The sequence below is a fragment of the Carassius carassius genome, chromosome 13, assembly GCF_963082965.1.
Source record: "Carassius carassius chromosome 13, fCarCar2.1, whole genome shotgun sequence".
Lineage (NCBI taxonomy): Eukaryota > Metazoa > Chordata > Actinopteri > Cypriniformes > Cyprinidae > Carassius > Carassius carassius.
This window is the reverse complement of record NC_081767.1, coordinates 22,159,875-22,183,770: the sequence shown is the minus strand read 5'-3', so window position 1 is coordinate 22,183,770 and position 23,896 is coordinate 22,159,875. Positions and strand designations below refer to the sequence as shown.

The window sequence follows — 23,896 nt, the reverse complement described above, 5'->3', positions numbered from 1 at the left end:
TGTTTTATTGGCCACAGAGATCACAAATTTGTCCAAAATAAACACTTGGGAAGACTTGGCTTGGATGGATATTATATTTCTCTCTCTGCTCCCTCTATAACTACCCCACTTGTCCCTCGCTCTCTCTCTCTTTAAAGAGGCTTGTTTATGGAGATGTGGCCATTACATTAAATGTTAATGTTGGTTTGTCTGCTGTCCCGTGTATGTGTGTGTGTGATTCTAAAGGCGGACAGGCTCAGTCACACTCTCTAAGCAGCCAGGTGGGAAAACAGCTCTCTGGTCTGTGATTACTGGCAGAACAGACCAACCTCTTCCGGATGGGTTTTTTTTTTTTTTTTTTAAGTGCAGGGCTATCAACCCCCAAGTCATCTCTGTACTGTGTATTTATCCATCTGTAGTCTTGTTGATGGACCTGTTTTTTTTTTTTTTTTACTCCGAGGTGCCGGGATCACCTGCACATTTCATCAAGCGGTCTTTAGAAGCTGTTATTGAATAATATATTTTGTTACAAAAATGTACAAAAAGTATTATTTTATTAAGATGCCACATTTATTTACAGTAGGAGAAACATGTTTTACTTGTTCCCCTTGCTTTTACTAGCAAATTTGAACACTGACAGACCATTTCTGAAATAAAATCTAAAGCAGTTATTTGAAATTTTAATAATGAGATTTTACACTTTTACTCTTTGTATCGTAATTTTTGCTCATATACGCAGCCTTGGTGAGCATAAGAGACCTGTTTCAAGAACATAGAAAAAAATCTTACTGACTAATAGCTGGAAACTATACATGACATCTATACTTTAATAACTGCTCTATTTCTGTAAAATGATGGCATATGATAAAAAAAACATTTCTTCACTTTTTCATGACTATCACAAATTATTCTCCCAATTACATAAAAATCTCATCTATCTGAGCCAAGTACAATTAGTTTCCTTGGTAACATATTTAAGTATTTACAGAATTTATAGCAACTACATTAAGCACACCGAAAACTGAATGTTTAAGTTTGCAAATGGTAAAAGTATGTTTAGAACCAACAAATGTAAGATGAACCGAGAATGAAGCGTTGGCCTAAACTAGAAGATTTGTGTATGTGTTGGCTGTTCCAGGGACAGCCCGTTAGCCAGGCGCAGGTTGGGCGGTTCACGTGTGGACAGAAGAATCAGGTTTGGACTGGAATTTACACCGTCGTCCTGTTTGAAGGCCAAGACATGCCCGACTGTGGTCAGGGAGACGTCTACGTACGCTTCAGAGTGGGAGACCAGAGGGTCAGGAGCAAGGTGAGAGCATCCCTCTCTCCCTTTATCTTTTCGCTTCTCTTAATTTCTCTTTTAGCAGTGCTCATTACATCATCGCATCTTAGCTCATCTCTTTCTTTGTTTCTAAACCTCTGTTCTGTGTTTCTCTCATTACCTCATTAAGCCCTTCCCTCTCCTTCCTCCCATACTTCCTCAGTAGTTCACATACATATTCTCGTTCACTTTACACACCTTCCTTTCTCCTCTTCCCCCTCTTTCGAATCCCTTCTCCCAGACTTCTCTGCTCTGGTGACAGAGGAGGCTCCTCATTAGATCAGCCGTGTCTGGCAGGGCGTCTCTCCTGATGCTTCTGTTACCATGTCTTAGTCGGCTCATTTGCATACTCAGAATGCCTTGCTCATCTACGTCCCCCCTCAATGGTCCCAACAAGCTAGTCTTGTATTCTCGTGTCCCCCTGGCTCTGTTTGGGCATGTTTGCTTGTTGAACAAAACTAGTTCTAATTGGATGCTGTCAGAGATTATAATCCCAGCGAGAAGAGAGGATGTGTTCTCCAGAAGATGGCTGCCTATCCTCTCCACCACGTCTTATTGAAATCTTACTGAATAATTCTTAATTCACCTGTCATGCTAGCTGTCTCAGTTTTGAGAGTGCCTTAAAATTGATACAACTTCCTCTCTCTCTTTCCTTCTTGTCTATCTTTCGGTCCGTCTCAGAATCTGTGCATTAAGGCAAACCCGCAGTGGAGACAGTCTTTCGACTTTAACAAGTTCCAGGATGCTCAGGAGAATCTCATGGTGGAGGTCTGTTGCAAGAGGGGCAGGAAGTCAGAAGAGTGCTGGGGAGAGTAAGTTTGCTGGAAAGACACTGCATACTATTTCGAAAGTTTACAAGGTTTCAAAAAGAGGGGAGAGTGGGGTAAGATGTGCCAATCTTCTCTTCAGTTGTCCTCTAGGCAGAGAGAAATAAGATAAAGTGCCCAAGTATAATGTATTTCAGGATGCATGCTATCAAATGAAATTTGAAGAATGTGCCTATGGTATAGTAATATGACATTTCAAATACAGGTGATCCAGTAACACAACTGTAGAAGTAAGCTATGATATCTTAAAAGGAAAGCTGAACAATTAGGGCATGTGTAATTTACATATGATTTACATTACAATTTTTTTTTTTTTGCAATGGTATTTTGTAATAGTAATTCACTTTTACTATCACCAACACAGCTAACAGTCCCACTGCACATGTCTGTTCACTGATGACTCTTCACAGGCTAGATATTGACCTGATCAGACTTCCTGTCAAGCAGAGGCAGTTATATACTTGTGTGCTGGACCCAAACAAAGGCAAACTGGTGTTTTTGGTCACTCTGACTCCATGTTCTGGTGCGTCCATCTCAGACATCCAGTCTGCTCCATTAGATGACCCCACAACCCTTCGGGAGACGCAGGAGAAATTTGTGAGTATTACATTGGGCTATTTTAGGTTTCTTTTTTAGATTTGTTTTTATTTAATCCTTTTTATGTTTTGTTACCTTGCAACATGTAAATTATTTGTCATCTGTATAACTTGTTTATTTGTACTTTTATATGATTATATTATTTTTTTTAAAGATAAAAATGTCATTAAAATCAAATTATAATTTTTTTTTACAGAAATTGATGAACTGTCTGTGGGACTTGAAGGATGTTGGCTATCTTCAAATCAAGTTAATAAAAGCCACAGATCTTCCATCAGATATGAGTGGTACGTATGGTATTTGTATTAAATATAATAGCATAATGTATGTAGGGAATATTGTAGACTTATTAAGTACAGTCTATCCTATTATAAAGATTTATTCAATCATGATAATGTTCAAATCTCTTCACTTCATCAGGTAAATGTGACCCTTTTTGTACTCTTGAGCTTGGTAATAGCAAAATGCAAACTCACACCATATCCAAAACCCTGAATCCTGAATGGAGAACAGCCCTAACATTGTAAGTTATATCGATGTTGTAGATATCTTGTTGTATCAATATGCATGTTCATGGTAATGATATCACACTGATTTTGGTATCTCCTAAGTCCCATTAAGGACATCCATGATGTTCTGGTGCTCACGGTCTTTCATGATGATGGGGACAAAGCTCCAGACGTCCTGGGAAAAGTGGCCATTCCTTTGTTGACTGTAAATACCACACAGCATATTTTTTGTAATCATTGCTATGCATTTTTAAATCATGCCAATATTAACATACATGACCACTATTTGCCTTTAGGTTTCTAATGGCCAAGAAATAACCAGAATGCTGAAGAATAATAATCTATCAAGGACAACCAAAGGAAGCATCACATTGGAGTTGAATGTTCTCTACAACCCTGTAAGTGCATCATATTAAATAAATTTAATAGATTATTTATGAATAATATGGATTATACCAGCTAGCCTTTACTGAAAAGATCATTCAAATTTTTTATATTTTTTTCTTAAATAGATCAGAGCAGGTGTGAAAACCTTCAATCCGAAGGAAACAAAGTTTGCAGAGGACAACCCAAAGTTTAACAAAAAGGTGAGCTTTATCGACAACGATTACAGCATAATTTGGCACCATATTTTCTACTTTCTTTTAATATTAGGTTTGTTGTTGGCACCTTTAGAGACTCATTATGTGCACCGCCTGAAGCTCTTTAGACCCCAAAGATGACTTGACATTAATATTTAACACTAATGAACCTTCAGTTTAAAAGCCTCTTTACACCTGAGTGAATGTCATGTTGTGAGCATTACGTCCTCAGGCGCATCTTGCTAACTACTGCTTTGTCCCCATTAGCTTTTAGCACGTAATATCTATCGAGTGAGGAAGATCAGCATGGTCATTCTCTATATGCTGCAGTATATTAATAGCTGCTTCCACTGGGAGAACAAGCGAAGGAGTATTACAGCTTTCCTGGTAAGACTTCATACCACTGTTTACAAGATTTCAACTCTGTGGCCCTTTTAGTAACCTGAGGTTAGAGAACGCATCTGTGTAATCCCTCTTTGAAGAAAACGCTCTGCTCCTTAATAGGAACTTTTCACTGTGCTCATTCGGCCCTGCTCTGTCAGGGTGCAGCCATCCATTTTTTAATAAATAACTTTTATCGAACACCCACCACAACTTAATCCTCAAAGGAGAATTTTTTTTTATTTTTTTAGGATTTTCTAAAAAATAGGAAGTGTGTGTTTTACTGGAATTGGTGAAATGTGTTTGGAGTTGTGGCTTAGGGGTTAACACGTACTCCATTTTCTGTGGTCATGTGGGAGTTTTAGGTTTAAATCTTGACTTAGTCATGTCCAGATACTGTTAAAATTACATTCTTGTCAGTTCAACAGTGGCATAAAGGAGCATATGTACACTGAGTACATTGAGCTCCGTTGCTTATTTGAGAGATTCAGATTTGAATCTGGTTTAGGACACGTATTGATTCCATTACAATCATTTCATGTCAGTTGAAAAAAGGAGTGAATATGCTCTGGTCACATTACACTCTGGTACTTGTGTGCACCATTCAGGTTTGAATTGCTTCCTGTCAATTAAACAATAGCAAAAAATTCAAAAAAGTGTGGCAAAGTAGAATCAGGATTGCTTTTATCCTTGGATCTGTTTGTTACATACACTACCATTCATAAGTTCGGGATTGGTAAGACTCACCAATGCTGCATTTAATCAAAAATCCAGTAATAACAATAAGACTGTGAAATATTGTTACAATTTAATATCTGTTTTCTTTTTTTATATATATATTTTTTTAAATCTTATTAATTTTACATGATGGCAAAGATGGTAGGTAGTGTGTGCTAGACTAAACTCTAATGTGTGAGCCCTTCCAGTGTGTCCCAGCATGCAGTGCTGTGTGTTATTGTAGCCAAGTAGGAAGCGTTTTAAGTCGTGCTATAACACACAAGCACAAGTTATTTTTAGAGGCTTTCTTGGAGCCGTAGTGTAATCTGCAGTGTCCCGTGCCGCTGCAGCTCACTACTGGAATGAGCAGTGCCCCCCGAAGGGGAGTCATTGGAGGTGTGTGCACCCATCCACCTGAGGAGACGGGGTGTCAAGCTGGGAAGAGGCATGGGACGTCCTGTTGCCGGCCCTATCATTGTCTGCACATGTTGGGTTGAGAATAGAAATAATATCATCTCATCTCCACTAGCATGTGGCCTGTTTCCACACCACTGCGTTCAGAGCTGTGCAGGTAATGCTGAGGTATGGAGATGACATGAAAAATGAAAATAGGGCACCTGTGTAAATCGTCCAGGCTTTAGAAACAACAGACTGAGGGATGAATCTCAACTGGGCCATTTTTAGGCTGTAAAGAGCAATTTCACTTTTTCTCTCATTATGTTTAATTACCATACATATTGCACGGCATCTATAAAACGGCATGTTACCCTCAAGGGTTAACACACACATATCTGTCTTTCTCTCGCAGTATGGGTGTATGTATATCTGTAGGCTGCGGTAATAAGGTAATAGAGTCAGACATTGACAGATGCTTGTCTCTAAAAAGAGTGTAATTAGAGGAGACCGTGCTTTTCTCTCTACGTTTTCTCATCCAATCCATGTTTTCGTAGTCATGTCAGCCGTTTAATTTATAATGTAGGCCTGTATGCTTGGAACGTAGTACAACCCGAATTCCGGAAAAGTTGGGACGTTTTTTAAATTTTAATAAAATGAAAACTAAAAGACTTTCAAATCACATGAGCCAATATTTTATTCACAATAGAACATAGATAACATAGCAAATGTTTAAACTGAGAAAGTTGACAATTTTATGCACAAAATGAGCTCATTTCAATTTTGATTTCTGCTACAGGTCTCAAAATAGTTGGAACGGGGCATGTTTACCATGGTGTAGCATCTCCTTTTCTTTTCAAAACAGTTTGAAGACGTCTGGGCATTGAGGCTATGAGTTGCTGGAGTTTTGCTGTTGGAATTTGGTCCCATTCTTGCCTTATATAGATTTCCAGCTGCTGAAGAGTTCGTGGTCGTCTTTGACGTATTTTTCGTTTAATGATGCGCCAAATGTTCTCTATTGGTGAAAGATCTGGACTGCAGGCAGGCCAGGTTAGCACCCAGACTCTTCTACGACAAAGCCATGCTGTTGTTATAGCTGCAGTATGTGGTTTTGCATTGTCCTGCTGAAATAAACAAGGCCTTCCCTGAAATAGACGTTGTTTGGAGGGAAGCATATGTTGCTCTAAAACCTTTATATACCTTTCAGCATTCACAGAGCCTTCCAAAACATGCAAGCTGCCCATACCGTATGCACTTATGCACCCCCATACCATCAGAGATGCTGGCTTTTGAACTGAACGCTGATAACATGCTGGAAGGTCTCCCTCCTCTTTAGCCCGGAGGACACGGCGTCCGTGATTTCCAACAAGAATGTCAAATTTGGACTCGTCTGACCATAAAACACTATTCCACTTTGAAATAGTCCATTTTAAATGAGCCTTGGCCCACAGGACACGACGGCGCTTCTGGACCATGTTCACATATGGCTTCCTTTTTGCATGATAGAGCTTTAGTTGGCATCTGCTGATGGCATGGCGGATTGTGTTTACCGACAGTGGTTTCTGAAAGTATTCCTGGGCCCATTTAGTAATGTCATTGACACAATCATGCCGATGAGTGATGCAGTGTTGTCTGAGAGCCCGAAGACCACGGGCATCCAATAAAGGTCTCCGGCCTTGTCCCTTACGCACAGAGATTTCTCCAGTTTCTCTGAATCTTTTGATGATGTTATGCACTGTAGATGATGAGATTTGCAAAGCCTTTGCAATTTGACGTTGAGGAACATTGTTTTTAAAGTTTTCCACAATTTTTTTACGCAGTCTTTCACAGATTGGAGAGCCTCTGCCCATCTTTACTTCTGAGAGACTCTGCTTCTCTAAGACAAAGCTTTTATAGCTAATCATGTTACAGACCTGATATCAATTAACTTAATTAATCACTAGATGTTCTCCCAGCTGAATCTTTTCAAAACTGCTTGCTTTTTTAGCCATTTGTTGCCCCCGTGCCAACTTTTTTGAGACCTGTAGCAGGCATTAAATTTTAAATGAGCTAATTAAGTGGATAAAAGTGTAAAATTTCTCAGTTTAAACATTTGCTACGTTATCTATGTTCTATTGTGAATAAAATATTGGCTCATGTGATTTGAAATTCCTTTAGTTTTCATTTTATTAAAATTTAAAAAACGTCCCAACTTTTCCGGAATTCGGGTTGTACACAAAGTAAGCAGTGAAGAGTGGATACTATTCACTTTACAAACATATATTTAAAATACATTACAATACATTATTCATAGAGTCAGTGGAGTCTCTGTCCTTTAGCTTTTACACTGAACACAACTTATAATGCATTTGCGGTGCTGCGGTTTCTTTGTCCAGGTCTGTAGGTTGCATAGGCAGTGCCTGTTCCCGGAACACACTCCCACCCCAGTGCTGGAAATCCCAGAGGTCACCACCCCGACCTGCACACAGCAGAGCACATATACACACTCCGTCTTGCAAAACACAGCTTTGATCTGTGGAGAGTGGGAAATACTTTATGTGTGTGGGTGCATGTGTATATATGCGCACAACTTTTCTATATTGTATAATAATTTATTCTTTGTTATGGAAAGAAAGTTTGATTGGACCTCAGAAGGAGGCAAATGTAACATATAGTTAAGTTAAGTTTAACTTACTGTAAGTTCCCCTGTAATGTCCCTAGTTGATTAATTTGTCCTTTGTTACTATGAATGGCTTTTGTATTTTAAGTCTTTGTACAGGATGATCAGAATCACCTAATGTCCTAATCGCAATCAGAAACAAAAGTCACTGCAAATTTCCAGCGAGGATAATACAGCTAAAAAAAAAAAAAACTAAAATTGCATGAGATATCTAATTATAAGAAATAAGACCATAAGATCATTATATAGTGATTAAGATAAATATATAATGATTGAATTAATTAAATGTGTTTTTTAATAAATATTTTAGTTTGCTTGTTATACATGTTACATGTACTATAATAGTAGTAAATTATACACAATTACAAGCAACTAACCCTACACTAAAACCTAATCCTAACCCAAACCTTACAATGATGTACACTTTATTTAGAACTTAATTGTATGATCAGACAGTAAAAAGGACAGCCTAAAAGTGTAATCTTTCATTTTAAATTTTAAAATGGCATTTAATTAAATATAAAACATCTTCAAAAAACATAGCTGTTCTTCTTCAAAATCTTGTGAGGTTTGTGTTTAAAAAAAAAGAAAGAAAAACTGTGGTTCGCCCATTTCTTTTTGCATAAATGCCCCTGTAAATGTTCCTTTAAATTTTTCATGCATGTCCACCCAAGGCACTGTTTTTCAACATTACCGGTCTCATTAGGAGTATCTTCATATGCATTTGCAAAAAAACTCTTGATATAAAACTCTCCCAAAAGCATGCAGCCTGTGCTCGTAACCAGACAGACTGCTTACATACGTATTTTTATTGTTTGTTTATGCAACAGTAATGAGCCTAGAAAAAGCACTTTTTAAGTCAAACAACTACAAGGAGTGTAAGAAGGAGGGCCATGATAGATACAATCTTTATAAAATACCACTTTTTAGATGTGGCTTGCACTTAGACTGAGAAAGATGAATGTGGCATACATCAGTGGAGACTGCAGAGGGGTTACACAGAGTTCCCTGCTGCACGTCTCACTTTGACCTGTAGATGGAGCTACAGCACTGTCGAAACATGCATGCTCACACACACTTTCAGGGGCCGATGATAAGAACAGGTATGAGTTGAGAGCACTCCGATGGCAATTCTTGATGGTAAGCATTAAACAGAGAAAAACAGACTCCAAAAACTTTCCACCACAGGCTAAATGAGCATTACCCATCCAGGCATTAACTGGCCAAATTTGCTTCTTCTGAACTCTTTAGTTTCAAGCATTTTCAAGAAAGATGAAAGGGATCGAAGGGTGAGGAAAAAAGATTTGGAGCTTTGCTGTCATTAGAGTGTATTTAAGTATTTAAGTAGAATTAATATTTTAACATATGAGCTTGCTTCGTCTGTCAGTAGTCTGGACTAGAAAGGAAAACCTGGACGTGTGTTTGTGTGTGTGTGTGTTTGTGAAATATATATATATATATATATATTGACACTGCCAGGTAGTAAGCGCTTTCGACATCATTTGACAGGCTGTGAAATGCTGATTGCTACACATCACAGACTGTAAAGATGGCATCTGATGAATGTATGATGCTGTGCAGCTGTAAACACAGTTGGCAGCTGTGACGGAGCGTTCTCTCTCTGTCTCTCTCTCTCTCTCTCTCTCTCTCTCTCTCTCTCTCTCTCTCTCTCTCTCTCTCTCTCTCTCTTCCTGTTTCTGTCTAACAGAATGGCCAGTGCCACATGATAGCAGGACGGGGTCTGCGCAGGTTTCTGGGTCCTGAGGGGATGCTATAAAGTGGCAGGCACGGTCTAAGCTATTAACTGGCTTGCTGGGACAGCCAGGTTTAGAATGATTACCAGTATTTCCACGATCTGATTCGTTATTCCCGTTAACTCGTGTAATGTCCTCTGGAAAACGCAATGATGTTCTGAAATTGATGGGTTTTGCTGTATTGCACCTCCTGTCTGTGCTAGGGCTGTCAATCTAATGTTAATTTAGTACAGTTAATTACATAAAAAATATGCACTAAAATATTAATACTTTAATTCCCTAACAAGGATTATTTTTTTTTCTTTTCTTTTTAATTTGAGTAAGGTTTTTTATGAGATCACTGTCAGCGTATCTTATGGGGTCTTAAGACATGTCTATAAAGTTGAACTGTTTAAACCTGACACTGCATTTTAAAAACATGGTGCTGGACACTAAAGCAGCAAAACATAATTGCCTTAGACATCCGTAAACGTGTAATAATTTATTGTCCATCTTGCTAGTCAAAAAAAAAGTAGGGTGTTAAGGACGAGACCTACCGAATATATGTCCTTTGAATGCTTTAATTGAGCAATCACAATGAAATATTATAGAGAATAAATAAATAGAAAATACAAATGTTAATTAAATGTAGCAATTTAATAGTAATAAAGGTTTATGTTATATTGATACTTCTGTGATGGATGAGAGTAAACAATACATTGAAGAGAACATTTGCATACAACATCCAACAATAATATATGAAAATTACATTTAAATGCCTTCTGTCAATTTTGTCATTTATTCACCCTCATGCCGTTCGAAACCTAAATGACTGTAAGATATTTTGCAGAATAGTGGTAAACAAATTGTTTTGGTTACCACAGAGTTCTACTTTATAGACAAAATAAACTAATGCATCATATATGTCTCAAAATTATATCACAATAAAAAGAAAGTCATACTGATTAGGTTGAGTAAACAATGACCGGATTTTCATTTTTTGGGCTGAAATGTCCCTTAAAGTACTGTGATTTGAGGCTTTCCTCACCAAATATTTAAATATGCAATGCATTTGATTATTTTATGGACATAATGTACTTGATTCACTGAAATGTTTTAATTGATTGACAGTCCTAGTCTCTGTGTTAGATCTTTGTCTGCCTGGGTTTTCTTTGTCCCTCACCTTCACTCGGAAAGTTTCCCTGGACAGCTACATTGAAGCGACTGTGTGCATACGTGTGTGTGAGTCCCGCTGTGTCAGGGAGCTTGTGCTGCGAGTATGACAGAAGGGCAAACTCTTGATAGTGATATATGTGCATGGGCTCTTCTTGAATCTCTGGAGGAAGGGATTAATAATTAAAGAACTAGATTTGAGCGGCCGCTAACAGTGCAGTGATGGCTGGAGATTTGACAGTGTCAGTGTTGTTATTGAGATGTGTATGCTCTGTGTCATTGTACCGCTCCTGGGGCTCAACGCCGAGTCTGCCCTGACCCCGTGTGCATCCCTCTTATCCTTCATGCTGACAGTAGCACCCCTGACACCTCCTCCCTTCGTCTGTCTGTTTAATGATTATTCTCTCTACTTATGAGTAAAGATTTTTGATCACTCACTTAAATGTGCGCTTTGCATGTTTACATATTCATTGTTTGCTTTGCATAATTTGTGCATATTTTTAATATTCTTGTTCCATCTGTGCATAAACATGCTTTAGCTAAACAGCTTGCAGGCTGCATTATTTTTTGCCTATTTGTGCCGCCGAACAAACATGCTCCGTCTTTAACCCTGATGCACATGTCTGTGTGCATTTGCATGTTGTAATGACCAACACTAACACGCTCGCCACCTCCACAGTCACAGAGGACAACTCTCCCCAGGCTGGCCGTGACGTATGCATGAGTGTTTGAGCTTCCGTGAGCTGAGCTGACACTCTGGGTGCCGCCCGCCCCAGGGGAGAAGGCTCGCATGGCAGATCTGTCACCCGTGAGGTCGCTGAATGTTAACGCTTCCAACATGGATTAAACACTGGTGGCCAGTGCGGCGGGGTGGGGTCGACATGCCAGTCGCTGACAGGCACCACAGGGATCTGTACGCAGGTCTCGACACTGCCGGTTACAGAGAGGCTTTATCTCTTCCTCTCTCGCTCTCTTTTTTGCCCTCTTTCCCTCTGGGCGCACAGTCCACTCCAGCGCTCCACTGATAAGGACATGAGCCACAGTCCAGCCGGCTGTTGCTGTGAATCACAAACATGTATCATACACTCACAGTCTGCAGTGTGGTTACAGGATCACATTCCAACACAAATTATATGCTACAGCTACATCTATTTCAGTATGTTCACGATTGGGAATTATTAGATTAATTATTATTTACAAGAAATTATAAATAAAATATAATTGTCTTAATTTCAGAATTATTTGTAACAATTTATGATTGTTAATATTATCTTCAATAGACAGATGAGACCATTTTGAAATAATTTACACTCTAACAGATTAAATGTTTTAATTACATTAATTAGCCACCAAAATATGCTGCAATATTATAATAGTATATATATAAAAAAACATATATTAAAAAAATAAATCAATTAAAAATGAAAAAACACAACTACTTTTAAAAGTTTTTTTGGTGAATATCTTGTCTCTGGTCTGGACAGATGGGCATATTAATGAATAACAGAAATTATTTAATATAGATGAAATATTATATAAATATTTAACATGATTACTTTTGCACCATTTGCTAGTGATCTGATCATTTAACTGACTGTATCATGTGATCGAGGTCAGCAAAATGAATAAACGGATCATTATTCAAGTCAGTTAAACTTTCAAAAGCCAAATTCCTCATGCATGTTTACATGAGCAATATTTGTTCATATTCCAAATAAGTGAATCAAAGATAAATTGTAAGAAAAAAAAAACTGTATTAATTAGTTCACCTTCCAAGTCTTTTGTTCATTAGTCACGTGACACATGCAAAGAACAAATCGTTCATGCATGCTTATTTGCATAGTTTTAAATCCTGAATGTCTTCAATATGTAGATGGGCAGGTGATTTTGGTAAATAACAGATATTGTTAAATATAGATATATTAGTTTAGAAATATAAGTCTGATAGCTCTCACAACATTTGCACAGTTCTGAATCCTTAAATTCTCCAATCTGACCACAGCATGTCTTATTGATCTTACACAACTTTCCCATGCATCTCTCTTTTGTCTTTGTTGCTTCTTGCAGACATGCATGACTGTAGTAGCCACTGGAGCCTTTGGTTCACTGTAAATGTTGTCATTTTTCTGTATTTTAATCAAGACACCATGTAGGTTACTCGCTTCACCCTCCATTTCACCTTGGAAACATCCAGAGAAAGGGAAAAGTGTGGCAATGCTGCAAGGATCCTCTATTCACATTAAAGTTGCCCGCTTTCATCGGCTCTCTCGAACACAATCATAAGCATTAAGCCTGCAGCCAGTAGTCAGCCTTGTTAGATTTGCACAGATACATTCATGTAATCTGGCATCCGTCCACAGCCCTTCGTCTGACCCTCATAAGGCAGGCTGGCACTGCTGCCGTTGTTTGTGTCTCGCTGCTGCGGAAGATAAATACATGAGAGGGACACAAGAGACCCTCAAACGTCCCCTCATGGTTTAGTTAGAGCTCACTTGCTCTGAGAGGATACACACATAATAGATTTCCCACTGTTGAAATTCAGAAATCTAAATATTAATGCTCTGAGATGCATAACAAAGTTAACCATGTAAAGTGCTTCTTAAAAATGTGTTCCTCAGTCATTGAAGACATTGGTTAATATCTTATTAATTCACCTCAAATCTATATTGTAACAAAAATCAAACCCACTGAGACCGTGTAATGGCTCAAAACAGTTTAGCATTTTTCATATGCATCTTACAGCAATCCAATTTATGTCGAGTGTTATCCTGCTAATTCTCCCCACGTATCTGTTCAGTTCTTAAGTATTTATGGACTCCCGACTGCTTCAGATTCAAACACCAACTTTATAGGACATGATCCCAGCCCAGTTTGTCTTGCTGTGTTTATGCTTTTAGCTAAACTAATCTCCCTTTATAAATTCTGGGTTATTTTAGCTAGTCACTGTTATGTTCTTTTGTATACAGGACGTACTGCAGTTACACAGTGGGTTCCAAAATCCTGAGACCATTAAAAACCTGGGATTCAAAATCTAATTATATCTAAGAAGTATTAGAATATTATATTATTATATTATATATATATATATATATATATATATATATATAGTCAAATCAGTATATGTCAGCAAATTTAGCTTTGCAATCACAAGAACACATTACAGCTTAAAAGTAATAATATAGAAATCTTTTATTATCAATTGTAATAATTTTTCACAATATAATTTTCTTTACTGTATTTTTGAGAAATACAATGGTCAAAATACAGTGACCATGAAGGACATCTTTAAAAAACATTTAAAAAGTATGCACAGTGTGCTTTTTGGATTATCTTAAGTCATACTTGCGAACATGGCTTACAGGTTTGACACAAAATTCTTGCAGCTTGAGCGCTGCTGTAATTAAAGCAAAAGACATTCTGAAATTCACATTAATAATTTCAACCTAAATAATGTTTGTGCTTGTGACGCGATCTGTAATGAAGAAAAACAAAAAAATCTATTTAAGTATAAGCATTTTCACTAGTGCTCTCAAGATTTTGAACCCCACTGTACAGCATGTATACAGAACATAGCATATATATATATATATATATATATATATATTATTATTATTATTTTTTTTTTTCCTACATGTTCTGACTTTGAAATTCAGATGGATGGAGGTTATTGCACTCCCACAGTGATGCTTGTTTACATTTAGCAGTAGCTGTGGAGTGTTGTTTCCCAGCCCTCCACACCACTTGTGTTTAGTCTGTCAGTAAGTAGTCTGATTTGGTAGCCTCTCTCCACCCCTTTGCCGTTTAATCAATTTGCAGGATTGTATAAACTCTTAGTGAGGGCGTCTTTGTCCTTTTGTTCCTGCCATAGCTCTCCTCTACCCCTCCCTGGAGAGCGTGGGTGGTGTACTTCTGCCAGCCTGGCTTCGGCTCCAGGACTTATTTTATTCACACTTTTAATCGCTGAGTGCTTTATTATTAGGTATAGGAATTCCTCTGACCAGGGGATCGTTTAGAGAGGCCTCAGAAATACATTTAGTTCAATCATATTAGCTGCACACTAAAACATATCCATCAGGCAGTTCGTAACCCCCTGCTAGCCCGGGCTTCTGGTGGTCCTTATTGGTGCCTGAGGAGAGGAGAAAGAGCATCTCCATCACCTACACTCTAGAATAATTCAAAGTAATCTTTTCCTCCATGAACAGTCAACATATTTCAATCTAAGCAATTTTTATCAATGCAGTAGCCTCTCTGCAATGTATACATGCTTGTCTTGTGTCCGATGCTTTTTTTCGGTGGGTTGGAGGAACTCACAATGTTGGAGATATTGAGCTGTGTCATCAGAAGGTTTTAGATTGAGTTGCTGTCTGTGTGGTCTGGGCTCGAGCCAAAGTCTGGGCTTATTGTTGCCAGATCTCACTAGTAAAACAATCAACTGGGTCTGACAAAACAAGCCCAAAATAACTCACTTCACCAGATAAGCCCAAGTACACGACTACTTTCTGGAAATAAAACTAAAAACATAACAATCCGTCTTTGCCCATAATTATACATGAAAGTGCCCTAATACACATAAGTGGACATGGCAACACTGACTGTGATATACTTGGTTAAAAAATGTAATCAAGTTGTTTCTGCTCTTATAGAAGTCAGCATCTTTGATATTTGTTTTCGTCACTATCATATGAAATGGAAAAGGCTTGACTGCAGTTGCTTGTAATTGCAGAAGAATTTAATCATGGCCTTTCTTACATTTTATTTTGTTTAGTCACTTGTTTCATGTAAAATATTGGCTTAGTTCCAGCAGTATGTTCTCTGCAAGGGAAGAAAAAAAGGCCTAGGTTCCGATTAGTTCTTTGTAGCTTTGTAGCCCATACATGTGATTTTTGCTAAATATTAGCTATTCTGTTTGTACTTAACAAGCAGTAAAACATCACTGTGTCTGAAAGGAAAACCAGTGTTCAGCTGGATTTCTTCTTTAATATAAATTAACACTAACGTCAGTTTTTATCTCCTCCTCCCTTTCCTTTAATCACTGCACTAATAAAAAGCAAACCACTTAGTTGAGAATTAGTCTAGCGTGTTTAGCAGGAGCAGTGTAGGATTGGAATAGCAGTAACTCTGCTTATTAACTCAAGGCTTTCAGACACTGCCTTCGCACTGAAATCGGGAAGACTTTTCCAGATGTTGCTGTTGAGTTTTTATTAGCACTGGGAAAAAGGCATGTAAATCCAGCATGCTTCCACATATACACACTGTTGGGGACGAAATGAAGAAATTTCAGACAGGTTTTGTTTATCCAGTCATTTAGATGCTACATTTAGACACTTTACTGTACCTCCGTGTGCTTTTATCTTGTCCATCAAGCCTGTGAGCAGTTGAGCGGAAATGTGCATTAGTGGACGATTATGAATACCTGTGACAGATCCTCTCTCTAGACTCCCAAGCTGCAAATGAATGGTCTCCTACTGTTGACTCGCATGGGAAGACAGGGACCAGGCAATTAGACTTTAGTAGTTAATTTAGAAGCTTCTGCAGGCAGGGCAAGCAGGTTCAACTTTCCTGCTGGGCTGTCTGCAGGTTTTTTTCCAATCTCAGCTCTCTCCCTTGCTCACTTTCTACCTCAGCTTCTTTGAAAGGTATCACTTATGACAGCTCACCTGTTGATTAGCCCTTAGAGTTCATCTGAGGGTGAGGATGAAGGCGGGCCCCTCTGCATAGGGTCCCAAAAGTGGAAACTACTACAACGGGATGCTGCTCGTATTCAACCTTCACAAGCTATAATACGATTTTCAGCCTGAATCTGTGCGCTAGCAGATTGAATAAGGAGTTAAAGAGATTCAGCTATCTCCTTCGATAGTGTGACTAAATTTCTAATGAATAATTAAAGAAAGACCCAGATGTGTGCACTGTTGTTGTTGAGCCTTTGGGGTTTGTTGTCCAAGTGCTCTGTGCATTTAAGCACGATTCTCATATCCCTGGTGGCTGTGTGTGTGTGTGTATACGTGCCCAGGCATGTGTGAAAGTGAACCTAGCATGGTATAGTGGCAGTAGGTAGACTGCCCCCAGAGCACCATGTCTGGCCACTGGCTGATTTGACAAGAACATGCTGGTACTGTACTACAGCTAAAATAAGGCCTGCAGGCCCTGGCTAACTTAAGTCAAACATATTATCTCTAACAAGCCTCCAGCATGCCATGTAAACGCAAGCCTGTTGTTCTGTGTAGGTGCAATCGTACAAGCTCTATCTTGTGACCTTCAATAGAAACAGGACTAGCTGTTGTTGTTGCATCGCTCTGCGACAGCTGGAGGTTGCAGCATCCAGTGTAGAGAGAATAAATCATAATGGGTTTTATTGGCTTTTGATTCGTCACATGCGGTGTAATAACGGGTGTAAAAATTCAGATTTATTGATTTAAATTCAGGTTACATATATGATTGTGCTGATTTTATTGTGAAAATACACTGATGTAGTGCAAATAATAATATTTTGAATTATATACTGTACTAATTTATTTGGTCACACTTAAGTTTGGGGACCAATTTTCACTATCAACTAACTATTAACTTCGACTTTTGCCTCCGTAAACTCCTAATTTGCTGCTCATAAATAGTATAGAAGGTAGTAGTTTGGAGTAGGATTAAAGGATCCAAAATACGGACATGCAGAACAAGGCATGCTTTATGAGTACTAATAAACTGCCAATATGCTATATGCATGCTAATAAGCAACTATTTAATAGTGAGAGTTGGTCTCTAAACAAAAGTGTTATTTACCATTTATTTTTATTCAATATCATAATTTTCATATTTTTGTTCTTATTATGTTTACAGAATAATTGTACGTAATATATCAGTGATAGACCACTATACTGACCGATATATTATTTTTGAGATCATCATCGTGTGCCTCTTTCCCGTTGTATAATTTGCATTTTCTGTTTTCAAATAGTTTTATTTATTGTGTGTACACAAACAGAAAAAAAATAATAATTATTCAGCATAACTTAAAGTATGAAGATGATGGCAAAGGTAATCTAAATCAGAAGGTTATCTAAATCAGCTAAGGTATACCAAATGTTAACCAATGCCAGTACACTGAAAATGTACCAACATATTGTTTCCCTAGATTTCTTTGAATACATGCATCACTTATTTGTAGCAGAACACTGATGTAAATGTTCTGGCATAAATGCACAACCTGCTCACATTTAGATGTTTTGTTACAGATTGGTTGAATTGTAATGTGTAGACAGCATTTATTTATATATATATATATATATATACATATATATATATATATATATATATATATATATATATATATATATATATATATATATATATTTCTCAGGCTCATTAAGTTGCCGCTAGCTGGGTTTAAATTCAGCCATCCAGTTAGCAGCGTGCTGTGCAGTGCGGTGCTGTGGGTGTTGCACACCTAATTCTCTTATTAAATTCTGAAGGATTATTTATCTGATTTCTACCAAGGGGCTTTAAGTGTTCACAGTCTCTTTTTGCACTGGTAAAACTTTACAACCAGCCCTCCAGCATCCGTGTTTGCATGCTATCAGTCAGGCAGCAGGAATGCATCACAGTCAGGAAGCATTTGAAATGCAGTACATCAGAGCAGTGTGGAGGACCACTCAGTCAGATGCTCTGTTCTGTCATGTCCAAATTACACAGCACCAGCACAGTGTTAATCGATACAAATGGATTTTTAAAATATTAAAATCTCCTATAGCACACCACACAGACGCTGTCACCGGCACCTTTATGATGTGGTGGAAGGTCTTGTGGGATGCTCGGATAAAGCTTTATACAACAGTTTTCTTGTTATGATGAGGTTTACAGTCCCTGTGTCAAGTCTTTCTATTTTCTAAGAATTAATTTCCCTTGTAAACTCTCAGAAATAGATATTAGAGGAAATGTATATGTGTGGGCAGCATTGCCAACTGTGCTGTTTGTGATTCTCATACCCTGTTTGATGCCCTCTCTCTCTCTCTCTCTCTCTCTCTCTGTCTTTATTAGATGTTTGTGGTGACAGTGTGGCTTTGGGAGCTGTTCATGTTGCCTCTCTTCCTCCTTCTGCTCGTTGGTTGGAACTACTTCCACATCACACCAGGCATGGCCAGCTACAGTCAGGATTTGGTGAGTGATGTGATGTCGCCCACTCAGCTGTACAGGAACTCGTCCCTAATAAGTCAATACTGGTGACTCACAGGAATAACATCCATTTTTAACCTCACAGATTCTATTGATGAATGATTACAAATGATAGACGTTCTGTCTACAGTATACAATGTATGTTGTCATTTGTATTTTTTCACAGTCAAACATGAACAATATATGATACAATACAGTAAAAAAAAAAAGTAATATTGGGACATATTATTACAATTTAAAATAACTATTTAGTGTCACATGATCCTTCACAAATCATTCTTATATGCAGATTTTGTGAAAGAATTATGGTGGTTAATCACGTAAACTAAGATGTATTTTTTGAGGAATCTTTAATAAATAGAATAATAATAATGATAATAATAATATTTTTTGATCAATTTAATGTGTTTCTGAATAAAAATATTACTTTGCATTAAAAAAAACTAACTGACTCCAAACTTTTGAACAGAGGTGTATTATATAATACAAGGGTAACCAACTCTGCTCCTGGCAATCGACTGTCCTGCAAAGTTCAGCTCCTATCCTAATCAAACACACCTGAAACAACTAATTAAGGTCTTGAGGATTGCTTAAAAATTAAAGACAGGTGTGTTTGATTAGGGTTGGAGCTAAACTTTGCAGGACAGTCGATCGCCAGGAGCAGGGTTTTACTCCTGATATAATATTACATTAGCGGTGTGCGATATGACGATTTTTGATCATGGATGATAAAAATGTCTCCACGATCTGTTTTTGAAGAAATATCGTGGTATCGTGCTGCAGAGCACATTCTATCAGCTGCAGTTCTGGTGTCTATTTTTCGGACTATAAGTTGCACCTGAGTATAAGTCGCATCAGTCCAAAAATACGTCATGATGAGGAAAAAAACATATATACGTCGCACTGGACTATAAGTCGCATTTATTTAGAACCAAGAACCAAGAGAAAACATTACCGTCTACAGCCGCGAGAGGGCGCTCTATGCTGCACTGTTGTAGACTACAGGAACACTGAGCAGCATAGAGCGCCCTCTCGCGGCTGTAGACGGTAATGTTTTCTATTGGTTCATTTCTCTTGGTTCATTTCTCTCAGTTCATGTCAAATTAATTTTGATAAATAAGTCGAACCTGACTATAAGTCGCAGGACCAGCCAAACTATGAAAAAAAGTGTGACTAATAGTCTGGAAAATACGTTACTGTACAACGTCACATGCATTCACAGCAGTGTTAACTCAGCGCTAGAGTTACTCTCTCATTATTTGCATGTGCTTTTAAATGTTTCATTCACGTGCTGACCTGTGCTTTTTCTGAGCGCAGCATACACCCAAAGCCTGTCAAACAGCACCTGATTATTGAACTAAGTTATCTTTTGCGCTAATACTGTCAAAACACACAAGGTTTACATGTAGACTTAAGTTAGTTATGTCTAAAATAAAAGTAAACAGTAGTGAGAAAAACATATATGTGCCTGTTTATTACATGCGTGCATGTCTTAAAGGGACAGTAGGCCTATAAAACATGCAGCCTACTGTCATTACTGTCAAGGGATAGATCACCCTAAAATTTCAATTCTATCATTATTTAGTCACTGTCACGTTGTCCCAAACCTTTATTAAAGGAATAGTTCCCCAAAAAATAAAATAAATTATAATAATTCTGTCAGCTCTCTGTCAATTCTGTCATAGTGTTTTATTTTTCTACCAACATTTACTCACTCAAAAGTGGTTTTAAACCTGAGTGAGTTTCTTTCTTGTGCTGAACACAAAAGAAGATGTTTTGAAGAATGCGGGTAACCAAACAGTTGCTGGTCCACATTGAATTTGGTAGTAGCAAAAGATACTATGGAAGTCACCAGCAACTGTTTGGTTTTCTACATTCTTTAAAATAGCATTTATGTTCAGAAGAAGAAAGAAACTCACTCAGGTTTAAAACCACTTTTGAGTGAGTAAATGTTGGTATACTTACAAAATAGTAAAACCAACATGACAAAGAATTGTGATAAAATCGTAAATCATGATATTTCTAAAAAAAAAAAAAAAAAAAAAAACCTTAATATGATATTTTTTCCATATAGCCCACCCCTATATTACATTCATAATAGTAAACCAAAAAATGACTTTATATTATACTATTATGTTATATTATCACATGACTACTTGTCAAACAAATAAATATTAATTTAAATTGAAACTATTTCATTATGTATCAAGAATGAGACTGGGGTGACATAAAACAAAAACAGCAAGTAAACCGGATGTACACCTTGTATATTAAACCATCATCTGAATTATGCTGATTGACCATTCAGAATTAAGTATGTTGAGTCATTAAGTGCAATTCATATCACATTACTAGACTAAAAACAGTCTTTTGGAGTCTTTTTACAGCATTTCTAAAGACATTAAATGGTCAGTCTATCATAATTAGATCATGTTGTCTATTCCCATTCACAACATTCACAAAGGTTAAGATGTCTAAGATGCTCTAATCACCATTGGTTGTGAGTTTTAACATAGAATTCACACTTTGAGTGACCTTCATCTCCAGTGGCTTGTATAAAGCACATTTGAGTCCTTACTCCGAATGTAGCAGTTCTTTGTACACCACCAACCCTTCTCAGTGCCATACCTCAGGCTCAGGTGGGGCTGCACTCTCTGACAGTGTTAAAGCCTGCATCACCTCATGCTCACCCCTCGGCCTAGCAGAAACAGAGCACCACGCTAACTTTCAGTAGCCTAGAAGGGTAAGGGATGACTTGATAGAGAGCGATCCCAAACGGCTGAGATGAAATGCTTTGCTTTCGGTTTCAGGTGCATGTGTGAGTGTGTGCACATGTTTATGTTGTGAACAAATGAGATTGCTTGGTTGCGACATCGCTCTTGTGAGGAAGGCCCTTCACGTTCACCTCCTCCTTTTGTGCGAGGTCACCCGAGAGGCAGTTGCCACGGCAACAGGGCCTCTCCCAATGGGGGTGTATATACAAGCGGAGGTTTCATTACGAGGTGTTTGTTAAGAAAATGCTCCATTGCCCACATGTGTCTCAATCTCATCTGTTCTCTATCTCTCTCTTCTTCTTTTGCAGGAGAACATGTCCGCGGCCGAGGACGAGGATGAGGATGAAAAGGTATTTCGCTGGTGACACGCATGGTTTTTGATTAACCACTGACTTTTATAGAGCCTCTCTTTGGGGTGCTGCCTATGTAGATGGACTGTTCGCTGTAACTTTAATACTGCATTTAACTCAGAACCACAGCTTAAATACGTTCAAAATGAGGACAGACGATTCAGCAAGCACATTTTCCCTCCAGTACTTTCACACCAGTCCTCTGGGAATTCTTGCTCATACGACAAATGGATTTAGCTGCTGTGGTCCTTTTGAAATGCAGAAATAAGCACAGAACGGCATCATTAATTGAAGTTTGCCTTCCGCTGGGGAATAGAGGCAGTGTAAGGATTTTGAGGCAGGCATGGCTAAATAGGGAGGCTGGACTGCAGTTGAACTCCCCTTTTTAGCATTTTATTTTTTAATGCTTAAGATGAGTCATTAGACTTATAACAAATTCCCCCAAATCTGCTTAGGTCCGATTATTCCTAAAATATTCAGTCGTTATAAACAGTACAAACGTCTTTATTTAGAAAAGCAAAACAACAATATCTAAGCTGGTATGGTTTCATTGTTTGGCACATTTGGATGGCAAATGGTCACAGTGGTCAAAATCTGAATGCCGAATAAATCCATAATGAGGCAGGGCAGGCCCATAGTCATTTTAGTCCGCGTTGTCTGGTTCAGAGAAGAACGGGTTAACAGGAAGACGATGCGTTATTGCTTTCTGACTTGGATGTAAGGAAATGTGCATTTCTGAGCCTCCGAGCGATGACCCTTGCGCTGTACGTCTAGGGCCTAGGATTCATATCCATAATGTGCTCAATATATTCTGCTATGATGACCGAAGGCTAGCTTCATCTGTTGAGAGGAACCCCTCTGTTAAAAACGGCTTCCTCTTCCAAATCCTATCCAAGCCAAGCAGATCATTCACGGATGAAACTCATGATATGTGTGTGCAAGCACGTTAGCTTATGCCCAGCAGCTAAACAACTGTAATATATCTTGGAGGGAGAAACAAGAAATAAAAAAGTCTTATAAATATGTGGCATTTAATTTAAGCTAATGTTATAAAAATTATATTAATTTAAATGGTTTTATTTATATAATTAGCCTGAAATATTACATTTGTAGCAGTTAAAATTAGATCTTGCAAGTCCATTCTTGGACTGCCTGTGCATTTATTTATTTTGATTTTATTATTTATTTTAATTAATTAATTATAATTACAAGTATCAGAATCAACAGTATTTTGCTAGTGAGATATATCATGTTTCTACACCCTTTCACATCTTGTGTAGATGAAATATCTCCTTTCATTTATTTATTTACCCAAAATGTCCATGTTTATTTTAAGTTGTCAGTTCTAATTTAAGGTGGCTTGTTTCAAAAGTCCTGTTTTGTTTTTTCACTTTAACTTTGGTATCATGCAGGCAGATCAAACAGTCTGGCTTTACACTTCCTATCAAAGTCATCGCAGCTCATGTTTTGGGGTTGGAGAAGGATCGGTGTCCCCTCTGAGAAGGTTACAATTACCAGCCGTTTTTCTGTGTGTTTTACCCTGGAGGATTTGAATATGTCAACCTGCAGCCGAGCATCGCAGATGCAATGGAATTAAGCTAAAGAAAGCCAATAGGAGATGCCGCGTTACTGCAGAAATAATACACAACTGATCTCCTCTATGAGCACGAATCTGTCCTGGGGGAGAAAGGGAAATTTACAAATCATGTGCTGCCATGTAACTTTCCTTTGGCTTTCGG

At 38.0% G+C, this 23,896-nt stretch overlaps 1 protein-coding gene across 1 annotated transcript in view; it reads left to right on the top strand.

Moving 5' to 3' along the window:
- The window catches only part of LOC132156096 (multiple C2 and transmembrane domain-containing protein 2-like), a 45,961-nt gene that overhangs the window by 12,838 nt on the left and 9,227 nt on the right, over positions 1 to 23,896 (top strand). The window contains exons 9-19 of the mRNA XM_059564931.1: positions 1,118 to 1,288; positions 1,982 to 2,112; positions 2,538 to 2,724; positions 2,921 to 3,011; positions 3,145 to 3,247; positions 3,336 to 3,438; positions 3,530 to 3,631; positions 3,746 to 3,820; positions 4,082 to 4,201; positions 18,899 to 19,018; positions 22,116 to 22,157. Of these exons, the coding sequence (XP_059420914.1) occupies positions 1,118 to 1,288; positions 1,982 to 2,112; positions 2,538 to 2,724; positions 2,921 to 3,011; positions 3,145 to 3,247; positions 3,336 to 3,438; positions 3,530 to 3,631; positions 3,746 to 3,820; positions 4,082 to 4,201; positions 18,899 to 19,018; positions 22,116 to 22,157 (1,245 nt within the window). The remainder of the gene's footprint in view (positions 1 to 1,117; positions 1,289 to 1,981; positions 2,113 to 2,537; positions 2,725 to 2,920; positions 3,012 to 3,144; positions 3,248 to 3,335; positions 3,439 to 3,529; positions 3,632 to 3,745; positions 3,821 to 4,081; positions 4,202 to 18,898; positions 19,019 to 22,115; positions 22,158 to 23,896) is intronic.